At 37.1% G+C, this 14,673-nt stretch overlaps 1 protein-coding gene across 1 annotated transcript in view; it reads right to left on the reverse strand.

The window, feature by feature from the left end:
• Sms (spermine synthase) overlaps nt 1–12,842 on the reverse strand; it is a 37,274-nt gene extending 24,432 nt beyond the window's left edge. The window contains exons 1-5 of the mRNA XM_089245794.1: nt 12,739–12,842; nt 6,174–6,247; nt 5,524–5,644; nt 3,474–3,573; nt 2,069–2,124 (exon numbers count right to left, since the gene is read on the reverse strand). Coding sequence (XP_089101920.1) covers nt 2,069–2,124; nt 3,474–3,573; nt 5,524–5,644; nt 6,174–6,247; nt 12,739–12,755 — 368 coding nt within the window. The 5' untranslated portion in view covers nt 12,756–12,842. The remainder of the gene's footprint in view (nt 1–2,068; nt 2,125–3,473; nt 3,574–5,523; nt 5,645–6,173; nt 6,248–12,738) is intronic.
• Nucleotides 12,843–14,673: the final 1,831 nt, after the last annotated feature.

Consider the following 14,673-nt stretch of genomic DNA (forward strand, 5'->3'; position numbering starts at 1 on the left):
TTTTTTAAAGCACACTTTTCAATTGAAAATGCTTTCGATCCTCCCTTCCCCTCCCCCTCTAGTCAAATCAAATGGCTATACAATTGATCTCGCTCTTATAACAAAAAAAAACCTTGTGAGTGGGAAACACTTAAAATGGGAAATCTCAATGAGGATTAGTAAGGATTATAACGGGAACATTATAAGTAGGATCTGCTGTAAGCAGTACTTCTTTTGTTCACATTTGGATAACAGGCAGCATTCCCAGCAAAATCTACTAGGTCATTTCCCTGAAAAATACTCAAAAATTTTCCTGACTTTACCTGAACAGAAGTCCTGAAGAAATAAATATAATTCACAATCTTAACCTCACATTTTTTTCCAAAAATGTCAGATTTCTCCTTCACAGAATTTTTATCTAACTTTTGTCAAATCCTTTACATTTTCCTTAGCTTACCAGGTTGCTAGGAACCTTGTCAGTGAAAAAGAAACAGTGTTTGAAATCTATCTTTTCTTTCGTCCTTTTGTTTGATTCAAGTCAGTGAAATGAAAGGATACATGAAAAAGTATGTTATATATAAATAGAGTATTCCTCTTATGGGTTTGTTATTCTCAGTGTAGGGGGAAAAGGCAATATCCTGCAATACAATAACATTTCTAATGCGGATCAGTGAAATGAATTATTAGAAGAGGTCACAGAACAATTTGTTACTGATTAGGCTGATGTGGTTAAAAAGGTTTTACTTTTTACTGATTTGCATGAATAGCAAGCATTTTCAAGATATGTCTATCCTCCTTTGAAAATTCTCTCCACAAGTTTGCATGAGTGACAAAACATCTCTTGTTCTCTTTCTGTGCTACCATATTGTATTTTTCTTCCAAAGAATTTGGATGCTTCTTTGAATGATGGATGATCTTCTCTGGCAAACGCAAGTGTATTCCACCTTTCTTATGAATTGCTTTCATTCTTCCAAAGCATCAATATATTTTTCGCCCATCTGTCTCAATAACAAATTTATTTCCAAACAAGTTTTATTACATCGACCCTTATATGCACACTGGTTTCCATAAGTTAAGCATGCAATAGCTTATATAACATAATAACACTACTTTAATTTTGCCCCTCTGTATCAGACAATTAGTTGAACACGAACACATGGTACTCAGGCATACAGTCCCTTCATGAGGAGCTTTCTGCACATTTCATTCAAACCAAGCATGACTCTGGTTCATCATCAAGGGCAATTTACTACTGAATGCATTGTGCCGGAAGTGTACCTAGCAGTCTGAGTGAGCATCTAGTGTTGTGCGGGAATTTTTAGAGCTGCCATCCATTTTTCAAATCACAAGTGAAGTTTTATAATTGAATACTTGTACCATTGTAGGCCTGTTACTCTTTGCGGCAAGACTTTTTAACAGGATTATAGGCTAGCATTTATGCCTCAAAGTGGGGAAATCTGGAACCACAGAAAACCAACTACAGTCAACCACTACTTTGCCACTGGTGGGATTCAAACCCAGGTCCTCATGATGCAAGTCTGTCACACATGATCACACAACTACACAGCGACAAATAACATTCCCTTTGGTGCACAATACTGGCAAATAGTTTTGCTAATTAATTGATCCTGCAACCATTCATAGTTAATTATTGTAGAGTTTAAATTCAAATAATTGTGGAGTTCACTTGTAGATTCTGCTAGAAATGGAATACCGATTATGGAAACATTTCCAAAAAGTCACACAATTGTCTGGAGACCTGTGACTGATCAACCAAGATTAACCCCTTTCCCGATGATCTGTATATTGCTATAGTAGGCAAGCAGAATCGATGGGCGACCTCCACAACTGTTATATTCATATCCATGGTGGCAGCATCACTTGGTAAGACAATATCTGTCAGTATTGTGCTCTAAAAGCTCCAAATGAAACTTCCACTAACCGTTCAATCCAGAGGGGGGCAAGTTTAAAGTGGTGTTATTGTTATTATGTTATGCACACTGTCATATGCTTAAAGTTTGGAAGCCAGTGTATATTTATTATACTTATTCACACACAATATACACAGAGATGCATGAGTGCCACATACTTTTCTACACGTATTTTTAGTTGTTCTTGTAAGCTCTTCCGAAATTCTTCCAGTTTCTGCAAAAAACTTAACATTACTCAAATAAAAACAACATCATGTATATACTTAAATGCATTAAGCTTATCAATTGTTTCAAAAACACAGTAACATATATATATAAATGTTTTTTTACAAAATATTATATTTCTTTTTAGTTCATCTGCTGCAGCTCTAACATTCTTGAACACAATGTCTAAAGCTTCCACACACATTGATTCCAAACATCTATGTTTTCCTGCCCAGATCTCACTGTCCTACTTAGGCCATAAGCAGATACAGACTCCTTGAGCAGGCGGGGGCAAATCACAGAGGATGTGTGTATAATGAAAGGTGTCCACCCCCCCCCCCTCCCGCCTATGTCATCAATAACACAACTTCCATACTGAACGGGGTGATGCCCCCCGCCCCATCTGCCTATGACTTAAGCTTGCCATGAATGCTTCATCACCATCCAGTTTTTACTGAAAACTATCACCTTCCCCCTTTAAATGATACCAAAGATAAGACATTCTTTAGGTACGTTACTGACTGAACCAAACAAAACCATATTTCATGACCTAGTCCGATCTTAACAATTCCTTAACTTGCATATTCCTTAAAATTTTTCTTTTGATCTATCTTAGAATGAAATCCTGTGATTTCTGCTTGGTGGCATTTTCTGAATTTTTCCAACATTATATTTCCCAGCAATTCTCTTGATCGGCTGATAATTTGAATCTTTCTACTGCTATTATTTCTCCAATGACAGCCCAGATTTCCTTCTATTTGTTGATAAAACTCGCTGAGCTGCAACAATGAAATGAATACATACAAAAAACTGGATATCAAGCACAGGTGAAGATGAAGTTTGGAAAGAAAATTCACATGCCTCTGTGGGAAAACACGCCACCAACCCCTTTTGCAGTCTGGGTGAGTGCTCTACCATTGAGAGCTACAGAGCATTGTCATTTTCTTCCCTTAGAGCATATATGAGTTGTGAATTTTCTTTCCAAACTTCATGTCCTTATCTAGTCTTTCATACTTTGTATGAACAGAGGAAAGTGACATCGTTTCTCTCTAAATAAATACATGACCACCTGACCTCAGTCTAACCACAAATATTTGTTAATCACAGTTTCACTACATACAGTAGAAACGACGTGTTTGCATTTTGCACATGAAAATAGCAGCAGAAAGTTTTTAGAAAAGTTACAGAATGCAAATCGATCTGGAGGAAGCTAAGTTGGATTACTTGTGCACTATGACATTAATTTGCGCAACACTAAACATAAGCAGAGCTTAAAACAATCACAATGAAGCAGATGCAAAGTTAAAAGGGAAAAGAAAGAAGAAGAAAGTAGTAGCACAAGAAGCGCAGAACACTCACATCACAACTTACTGGATTCGTGAATAAAGATGTTTGTAGGCACTCTTCGAACGTCACTGTAATAAGCCCGAAAGGATAGGTTTTGAGCAAAGCTGTAATGCTGCAACATAAAAAACAAAATAAGGTTAAATGAAATTCTGCAGGTTTAATAAATTTTGGTCATTCTCTATGGTTAGCATAACTACGTAAAAAAAAATTCGAAAATGAAAAACAGAATAGAATGGATAATTAATGTACAGTCAAACCCAGATTTAACGGCACCATTCATACAGAATTTTGGTGCTACAAAGAGTTTGACGTTATATCGAACCACTTTTTAACACGTGTAAAGCTGGAAATAGAAGATTTGTTCACTGAAAATTTCTGACGTGAAGCGAGTTTGGCTGACACGATATAGGGGGATGCTATAACTGGGTGCACTGTACTTATTCAGATTTCCACGAGTAATTTCCTGCACATAACCCGTGGGCTACTTAAGAGAAATAGGTTTTTTAATGTTATGCAGGCACCACAACAGTACCTTTATAAACTTCAAATCTATACAAAAACTTTGTCTAAAAATACATTCAATTTTTACTTGCTCTCTTCGCAACCTTAAATGGGTTTGAAAGTGATGATACATTCTCACCGTTATTTCACCAGCAGACGTGCCAACTTTTGAAATCCACAAATCCAGAGATTCTCCCGAGGGGGGTACCCCCCCCCCCTCCTCGACACTCATAGACTCGATCAAAAAAATTTTTTTTTAATAAATTAAGAAAAAGTTACATTCTCCCCCCCACCAAGGCACGTTCTGCATTGCCCCTGAGAATATAATTCTATGCCAGTCTTTCCATGCAGAATAGAGAAATCACATCTACATACTGTTAATAAAGTATGTGTTTCTTTTCGTGGATGCTATCAGTGATTGATAATGTTGGGTATATGAATTCTTAAAAGCTTTATATTTAGCTGTAAGCTTAAAGTTTTATATTTTCTTTCTGAAGATGTTTAATCGGAAGAAACGATTTAAAAAATTCAAATTACAAAGCTGCAGACAGAAAAACGTGTTTACCGCACGGCTGTTAATGGAATACAATAATGATTATACAGGAATTTCGGCAATGAAGGTCATGCCCCTGATAAATGATTGCCGATAAATGCTACGAAAATAAAGTCGCGTCTTTGCCAGTTGCTTAAATGCGGTCACAAAGACTTTTTTTATGGCTGCTCGATGAAAATGACTACGGCTGTCCTCTACGGGTGTTTTCCCTAATGACGACGGTAATTACTGATGCCACGACAACGTGAAATCTAATTTTCTGCCAAAATCCGGAGAAATTTTAACAAATCCGGAGAGCGGGAGGAAGGATGAGAAATCCGGAGTCTCCCGCCTAAATCGGGAGAGTTGGCAGGTCTGCACCAGGCTTTTGCCTTTCTACTCTTATCTCCCTACAAACGGATTGGGGAAAAGATATGAATACAGAAGTACAGGACTACATATACCAAGGTTTTGATTTCGGTGGGTATTTTCTTTCCGGGGGTAACAAAATACAATAGTACAGGCTACTCAAAGAGAATTACGATAGATTTTGATTGAGTAATTGTTGCAATATACTATACTTTTAAATCCAAAAAATGTGAAACACACATATGATCCCCAAAGCAGAATGTTTAGCACTGTTCTGCGACGAGCCCTCAGCTGACTGGAGATGTTCTGCGGTAAAAATCCCCATATATGTAATAGTGGTTTTTTTTTTTGCACTTTTTCTTAAAATTCTTCTAAACTGTTCTGCAGTAGCGCCAATTGTTCTGCGACGAACGTCGCAGATTTTAGCACATTCTGCTTTGGGGCATATAATGAGGTTAACTAAAAAATTTGACATACAGTATTTAAAATCTAAAAAATTAATAACGGAACAATTTAAACATAAAAGTATGGTAATGTCACATTTCCCACGTTTGAAAAAAAAAGTGTGAAGCGACAGTCAATTGACGATTATGAAATGAATTTTGTAAAAAAAAAGACAAATATGTGTGAAAAATGATTAGGAATGAATTTTTTTGGCACCTTCCATCTTCCACAGCATAGAACATCACAAGACTTTCTCCGATGAAATATTCAGATTTTTTCCGCAGCGAAAGAGTGTCCAATAAGCCCTCCACTACATTTATTACATCGTCTCTTCTGGCTAGAAAAGAAAAAGAAAATTAGTTCATTTACTTTTCCTTGTAAGTTGCATTTCTATATAAAGATTTTGCACACTATTTCTTGTCTGTATACTGTTTTTTACTTATTGAATGAAAATTTAAGTGTAAAGACTTTTTCCTTCGTTCATTTTTGTAAATGCTGCTTATAAATCACAGTGAATTGCATAATTACTAGAATTAGAAATTAATGGAATTAAACTTGAGAAAATTCCAAAACAATTTCCTTTTGCTATTTATAATGAGACATAATAATGACAAAAATTGCACGAATGGAATTTCCAAAACGTTCAAAATCCGTACATGCTTACAAGTAAATTGTTGAATAGTCTAATTACTCTGTCAAATTCTTAATACATCAGAACATTGAATAAACCTTAATACCTTATTTAGAAAACTTCTTACCAAATTTTTTTTCAGGAAAGAGCATGTTATAATCTTGTTTAATTGATAAAGTTTCATAAATTAAGGAACAAACAAAAAATTGTTGATGCATTTCAGATAAATCCTTACTTTGATCGAGTATTACAGAAGGAGAAACATGCAGGTCCAGCATAGCTGTTCTTGCTGAAGCCATGGCCCTTGCTCTGAAAATGTAAGCATACTATGAGAGACTGTAAAATATTCGGCAAATTAATTCAGCAGAAATTGTGGCGGCATTAAACAAAGTAAACATCTGGAAACGTATGTCAGTTTTTAATTAAATCTTCTAATTTTTTTTCTTTTATCCAAAGTCAGTTTTAACAGTTTTTGTTCACTCGTTTTCATTCTCGCACCTACTTTCTTGTCTGAATGGAAACAATGAGAAAAATATTTCCAAAATATTCAAAATATGTTTTGAGAGAGAATCACCACTAAACTGTACTCCTGTTTGCAACCAATGCTCAGGATTGTCAAGCAGGCCAGTTTGTACAAACTTGGAAAAGTGTTACATAAAAACTTCAAAGAATTGGCAGGCCACGATGTAGGGGTCCACAAAACCTTTGTTGAGTCAACCGAAAACAACCGTGGTGATGCCAAATTCAATATTTGCATCGCATGCAAAATATGCATATTAAATACTAAAATTTAGATATTGTTGGGACACACACGTGCAATCAGCATATCTTTGACAGCAATACTGGATCCAGGAGATTTTGCAAATGAGTAACATTTGGGCAAGTTTGACTTCACACGTATGCCTACATGCAAATTCAGAGGTTTTCCTATAAGAGTCCAACTTTTCATGTCATTTCAAGTGTTCTTCCACATTTTAGAACATTTGCCCTTTGGTCCTCCCTTTCATGTTTCTGTAATTTTTCCTTTTTTTATGGAGAATTTTTTTTTCACTCTACGTAATAAATTTCTCAAATAACTACATTTCTCAAACATATATCTATTGTTTTTTTTCACACATTTTTACTTGCTTTGACCAATCCCTGATGAAATTCCCAGAATACAAGAACCCAAGTTATCTCCAAGCAGGGCGCAGATGCTATTCTAACCACGGCCCGGCTTGCCCGGGTAATATGAAAAAGACAGTACGAAAAATATGTCTGGGAGAAGTAAACTACATCCATTTCAAGAATACCATTGTTTGCTCACCAACAGCAAATACAGTATGCTGAAGTGGAGAGGAATCTCCTCTTCCGTTCAGAAATCAAGAAAATAAGATGCAAACAACACTCATGATTCCTATGATAAATCGCCTCTGGCAAAAAAAGCAACACTCCCGAAAGAAAAAGAAAACCTTCTGAAGATAGAGCTCAAAAGGGCTGTTCCACTGTTAAGATTTAACTGACACAAATTAGAGAAACGCAACAAAATGCTTTCGTACAAAACAAACTGCAAAGTGCCTCGGGCAGCCACGGCAAGTCGGCTGGAGGTATTGCTGAGCTTCAGCAGTCAGCTCTCAAAGTATCAGACAGCCTGTGCTTTATGGAAAACAAGACTAAAACTCTCAGAAATGCCAATAACTGTAACAAAAGACAAGGTTCTTGGCCAAGGAAAACCCCACCATGCTCAAGGCAAATGCTGCATAAAACTGACCAGAAAGCGGAAATAATTCATTATGAACAAAGTGAAATAGATCAGTACTTTTTATTTATTTTTTTTTATTTTTTTTTTAGCAGTTTTGTTTTAGTAGGGAAAACTCATTGGTTATTGTAGTGGTCAGTTTTTTGTCAGTACAGTGGTGATATGTGTTATGCAAATTATTATTGGGAAAAGTGAGGTTACCAAGGGTGTGCATGCAGGTGTTCTTCTTTCTCAGTTTTCGAATCGGGTAACTCTACGTTAGCCGAAAAAATTTGTAAGCCGAGGCATTCGTTAGCTGAGGTATTATTGTCTTCATGATTTTTTGTGATATGATCCACATTTTTTATTATCAGATCAAATAGCATGGATTTGGCACTCATTTGGATACAAGTTTTAGCGGGTTTGACTGTATAAAACCCATTTTTCTCTCACGATGTGAACTTTGTTATAAAGTACCATTAACAGAGGTCTGTCTAACCAAAATTTAAGTCTGTTTTCGGACCCTTCAAAAAATTTCAAATCTGAAAAACAGACCCTTCACAAAGCAAAAATTAATGAAACCATAAACTTGGCATTTCAATTTTTTGTGATAGATTAACTAGATTATATCACTTCAAACAAAATTTATTTTTTCCAAAATTAATGATCCTTTTCAAAAAAATAAGAACAATTTTCATGAAAACAAGACCTCACACAAAAAGTCTGGACAGACCCCTGATTATTTCACCTGTTACCAACTCGCAGAATTTAATAAAATACAGAATTCACTTTGGCATTATCTAAAACTACATTGAGGAATCAATCAGCAAAAAAATAATAATAACAACATGCAAAACTTAAAATATATATATATAAATAAAACATTCCTTTATACACACCTTTGTTTGAGAACACGAATCGGGAAAGAGTTTAATGTTCGTTTAAGAGGAATTTTTTCAAAACACAAAAAATCAACACATAGATTTTTTTTTTTAAAAATCTGCTCCTGGTATTCTCAGAACTCTTTATAGTCTGCAGCTTAAAAACACCCTAATAAACAAAATTAAAATGAATGTGCATGCATTTGAGTAACAGAAAGAAAAGAAAAAAAAGACTAAAATAAAATAAAAGATGGAAAAATGATATGAAAGGTACATAAAAATTTTGTAAAAATGATAAAATTCAACTAAAAATTCCAATTTAAACAATAATTACAAACATATAAAAGAATACGATGAAATACAGTCGCCCCCCCCCCCATATCCGCAGGGGTTACGTTCCGGGGGGGGGGGGGTGACAGCAAATACGGGAAATCCGTGAATAACCAAAACCATAGTGTCTTTCATTTATTCAATATCATGAGAAGAGCAGGGTGACACAGATGTAGAAGGGAATGTAAAAGACGGTGCAGCGATTGTTGCCGATGTTTTCTGAAAGAACATTTGTGATTTTGGTCTGCCGTTTCTTCTTCATATCATCAAGTATTTAGATCATTCTCAAATCCCTCCCACTTAAACATGTCGACTTCTACTTCTTACTTGTCTCACAAGTCTTTCCCACACCTCTTTTGAAATCCCAGGCTGAGGTCTCCGGCTCTTATGTGCCACTGGGCACACTTGCAATTTTCTCCCATCATTGGATTCAGCTATAAATTTCAGTCAATACATGTCTTGTATGTTACATCGAGTTGATAGCTGTCTTCATGGGGAGAACAATGAAAGTCATTTGATACTTGCGAGCACAGGACTAGGGGAACCACTGCTATAAATCTCTGCTAACTTTTTCTGACACAACTGCCTGTTTTGTGGTAACAGAATTAAGTTGTTTTGCATCAGTCCGGGGTTGTAAGTGGTTCTATCTATCAATGAAACCAAACTTTACTTGCATAAAATTCTGATGAAATAGATGTTTCACCAGCCCTTTTTTTTATAGAACATAAACTTCACCTTTTCCATTATAATAGTACAATCGATTGCCATACCTTTTTTATAGCAGTCTTGTATCAGCACCTCCTGGAGATAGAAGGCCTCTGCACGGGTTGCTAAGTTCATCTGTAATGTTATTAAGACTACCTCACAAGTTTGCAACATTTTGAACCACAGCATCCTATTTCGTTTCTTCTTATTTTGGCGTAGAATCTACCTGGTTGGCTCTCAAATACCGCATGGTGATTGGATGTGAGGAACAGAAATAGCCAATTCTGAGCCAGCTCATTTCTTTTCTGCACAACGATGATACATTCACAAGCAGGGAATTTTTTTTCCTGAATATTCTGAGGGAAAATGGACTACTTGCTGACGTCACGAGGAGCGTGGGAAGGCTTTCTATTTCTAGGAGGTGCTGTTTGTACTCACAAAAAAACCCAGCATTTTCTGTACAAGAAACACATGGATCCTGTAGGCAATGCAAAGTTTTTGCTGCCAAAGGTGCAGCTACGGCCAAAGCTGCTCAAAAATTTCAGATTCCTTTTTCTTGATGTATCTTATCATAGATTCCTTGATTCCGTAATGGCGGCCCACAGCAGCAATTGACCTACTTTCGCCAAGCATAGTCAATATATCCAATTTTTCTTATATAGTTTTCACTTTTTTTTTGCCTTTTCAAAGCATTATCAGTAGTACTCGAGAAATGAGCCATCCTAAACACACATAACTCTAATTTTGTAAGCGAAATACGTGAATGACGATTGCTGAGTGTTGCCAGAAAAAAATTCCAATAAAGGAAAAAAACACAAATACGGAAACCGCAAATATGGGGGCCCGACTGTATATTAAACTCCCGATCTCACATGCCATGCGGAAGTGCATTTACAGGGAGGGATCTAGCAGGCTATAGTCTAGGACAGCGGTTCTCAATTGGAGCTCTGTGGCCGCTCAAGGAAAATATAAAAACCATTATATTTGAAAAAAAATTACTATAAATATTTTTGAATAATAAAAATAAATCTTTGATGAGTAAAATAAAAAATAGGCTTACGGGGCTCCGCCATACACGCTATATACCAGAAGAGGCTCCGCGAGTCAAAAAAAGATTGAGAACCTCTGGTCTAGGGCAACAAGTTTGGAGGATCTTCAAATTTGAGGAATGGGTGGTCAAGAAAATGAGGGTAGACTTAGAGATGTACAGCAAAATTTGTATAACCATCTGGCAATCATGCATCTATTTCTGCTTAGACCGAGGCCCTAAGTCAGTGAATGAAGAAACCAGTGACATAGAGAATTTTGCTAGTATGCGAGTGACCAGAAGAGTGACCTGGAGAGCAACTCATCATGCTAGTAAGTGACCAAAAAAAGATCAGAGACAGGTATAATTAGGGGGAGCAATGCGGGCTATAACTCATGGTGGCAAATTTGAGAAATGAATGGTTGAGAAAGTTCAACTAGAATAAGGGAAGAGCAACAAAATTTCTGTAGCCTAAAGTAGGCCACAAAACCACGAATCTGCCTCTGAGACCATGGATCTGGCATATTCAAGCCTGCCTATTGACATTTCACCCACACATATCTATGGTGGTAACTTTGAGAGGTTCAATAACATGTATGTCTCTGCAAAAAACTTTTGTCTTTTCTTTCAGATTGTCTTAGAGACATACTCATCATTCAAAGTCTAAAGATGACTGCCAAAGATGTGGGCAAAACATCAGGATGTAAATATATTGCCAAATAGCCTGGAAGTTCCGGATCACTTGAGTGACCTGCAGCAGTTACAGAGCACACAAAAGCTACTTAAGGTACAATTCAATAGCATTTAAACTACCTGCAACACAGTTTCAAATCACTCAAGTAGCCTACACAGCATATTATAAAATCACTTAAGTGACCCTTGGTACATTCGCAGATCACTTGAGTGGCCTGCGGCACAGTCCCAAATCATTCAAGCAGCCCACAGCACATTTTCAAATAATTTAAGTGACATACAGCACAGTTCCAGAGCACTTCAGAGCCCTGTGGCACTGCTCTAGATCACTACAGAATACTTAAAAATCCCCACGGCACAATCCCAGGGCACTTAAATGACTGCAGCACAGTTCCAAATCACTCAAGTGGCCTGCCACACATTTTCAAATCATTTAAGCAATCTGAGGTACATTTTCGGATCACTTGTGACCTGCTGCACGGTCCCAGAGACCTGCACCATATTTACACATAGCCACTGCACAGTCACAGAGCACTTAAGCTATCCACAGCACAGTTCCACATTACTCAAGTGACTGACATAGCACATTATCAAATCACTTAAGTGGTCCGCAGTACATTCACAGATCCCTTGACTGACCTATGGCATAGCACCAGAGCACTTAACAGGCTCATGGCACGGTTCTACATCACTCCAGTGAACTGCAGCATATTTACAGTTCACCGATGCACAGTCCCAGAGCACTCAAGCTACTCACGGTACAGTTGAAGAGCACTTAAGCTACCAACAGCACATTCTCGGATCACATAAATGACCCACAGCACAGTTCCAGATCACTCAAGTTGCCCGCAGCTCATTTTCAAATCTCTTAAGTGACCCCGCAGAGCATTCTCGCAGAATCATGGTACAGATGCAGTATAATCCAGACCACCAAGGGTGCCGTAAGTCGCCACGGCAGGTACAGTTCTAGATCACCTAAGTGGCCCCGCGACACGTTTTCAAATCAATGAATCGGCCCGCAGAGTCTCGTGTAAAGACTAAACAGCCTTGATTTAAAGGAGTTAAATATGAAATTATACCTTCAATTGTCACGTAATGGTCAGCTATTTCTTTTCTTGTAAAACTAAGTCAACCGGGAAAAGCTACCCAGCGATAAAATTAGGCAAAGGAGATCAAAATCGTAGGAGTTTTATATCTAATGCCTTAGAACTTATCAATCTAGAACTTATCAATCTATAAAGAAAACATATAGATTATATATAGAATGACAATGCAATAATATTTCATGGGGAATATTGATAAGCCCGGAATGATAACAATATAAATGCTTGCGTGTGATAAGGATAAGTAAGTTCATTAGAAAAAAATGAATACACACGTGTATCAATTTCATACACATTATAAATTTAAATACAAATATTAATTTATATTCAAATTTATCATTTACTTCTCTATCTTCCACATTTGGTAGATTGGTTTTAACGAGCGATGCTCCCGCGGTGTTGTAAACACAAAATGTGACTTTTTCCCTAAAATTTGTTTTTGTTTACTTTCTTCGTGCCGCCCCCTCCCCACCTCAGACTTTATAAAATCAGATCTGGCATCAGCTTGACTGACTATATTTCTCCAAAAAAATGCGGGACTGATGACCGCTGAAAAGGCGGGTTTTTCCCAGGAGCAGGTTTTCTGTGTCGCGCGCAACGTGAATCACCCACCGTGACACACCGTCCACTCACCAATAAAGCCGAGTTTTCCTAGAAGCAGGTTTTCTATATTGCGCGCAGCGCGCAGGTAGGTATTCTTTGACCTATAAGCAACGCTTATTGGTCAAAAAACCTGAATTTCTGGGTTTTAACCAATCAGCGTTTTCACGCTGCACACGGCGTAAAAGTTCCACTCCTAGAAAAATCCGGCTTAAGAAAAGCAGTATGACTATTTTTCCTACAGAGCGCAACAAGGCTCGCGCCAGTGCTTTAAGTCGGGTTTTCCTAGGAATAGTTTTTTTGCGCAGCGTGAACCGAATTAGCCGGTTTCGCGCTGGCAGAAACGTGTTCCATAATTACGTTACGTGTTTGTGTTTTCCACTAGGAAAACACAAGCCGCATCAGATAAGGGCGGCTATACTATAGTATATGGCCTTGGCACCAGCTACTCTGTCGTCTGCATGCTCTGGTTTGAAGAGAAGGGAAAGGAAACACACAAGAGTGACATCGGCAAAATGCACGGCGCACGACGTATTTGACTCCTCCAGTAGCAGTCGGCCAATCACGCCCGACGTAAAGCGCTGTCGTGAGGCGTATTGCGCTCTTTAGGAAAACAGTCATGCTGCTGTTCTTATTGGTTCTTATTGGTCATTTTCAATTATGGCATTTTTATGACACACACATACACAAAGTTCACAATATTCATTAATTTTTTTTTTCAATTTACACCCCCACCCTCCATTTCAGGTTAAATTGCTGAATGAAATGACAAGTGATGACTTATCAGTGCGGACTTAAAGTTGTTAATTTTCAACGAGTTTATTGATCAGCACGTAGGTTTATATTCATATACAGCACGATCATGTATGTGCAATTGCGCATGTGAAATGCTTTTGATAATACTGTACACACATGTATCTAATAAATTTATTCATGAGCAGTAAATGGGTTTTCTTTGCTTGTGATTGCAATCTGTAATTAAAAACAATGTGTATGGATGTTACATTATTACAGTTTTTTTGTTGTAGTGAATTTGGAGTAAGAATCAGTTGGATAGAAAATTCATAGCCTTATTCTAACAACCTGTGCACAAATACTACATTATAACATATGTAATTACATAGTTGATGACTTGTTTGCTATGTTGCAGCACAGTGGGATCCTTCCTAAGAAATCGCTGCGAAATACATTTCCCTGAGTGAGAGATCACTCACCGAAGAATATAGTTTTTTCCCAACTGAATATTGCAAGGGCTCTAATTGATAAACCTATTAAGTGGGATCCAATGTACTTGGCATTTGTTTAGGAATATGAGAAGTAAGTCCGAATATATCTCTAATATTGACATTAAATTCATAGACTTGGAAAATGTTCAACATATCTTCCCCCTGTCATTGAGCATAGCAAATGCTGCATCAACCTCTAAATAGTTATGCCATGAAGCATCTATGTAACTTTTTTTTTATCAATATAATTTAGGTATATTGTTGATTCCCTTGGGATTTTACTTTAGGCCGGAATCACACTATAAAAGTTTGATAAAAGATATTTTACAAAACTGTAAAAATACAACCAATAGGACTATTGGTTGCATTTTTTAAGTTTTATAAAATTCCTTTTATATAAAACACGAAAAACTCTACCAATAAGCATATTAGTTGCACATTTGTTCTGCTCGA

This window comes from Pholcus phalangioides, unplaced genomic scaffold (assembly GCF_987345545.1).
Source record: "Pholcus phalangioides strain wild (caught in Gottingen) unplaced genomic scaffold, Ppha-v1.0 ptg000016l_1, whole genome shotgun sequence".
NCBI lineage: Eukaryota > Metazoa > Arthropoda > Arachnida > Araneae > Pholcidae > Pholcus > Pholcus phalangioides.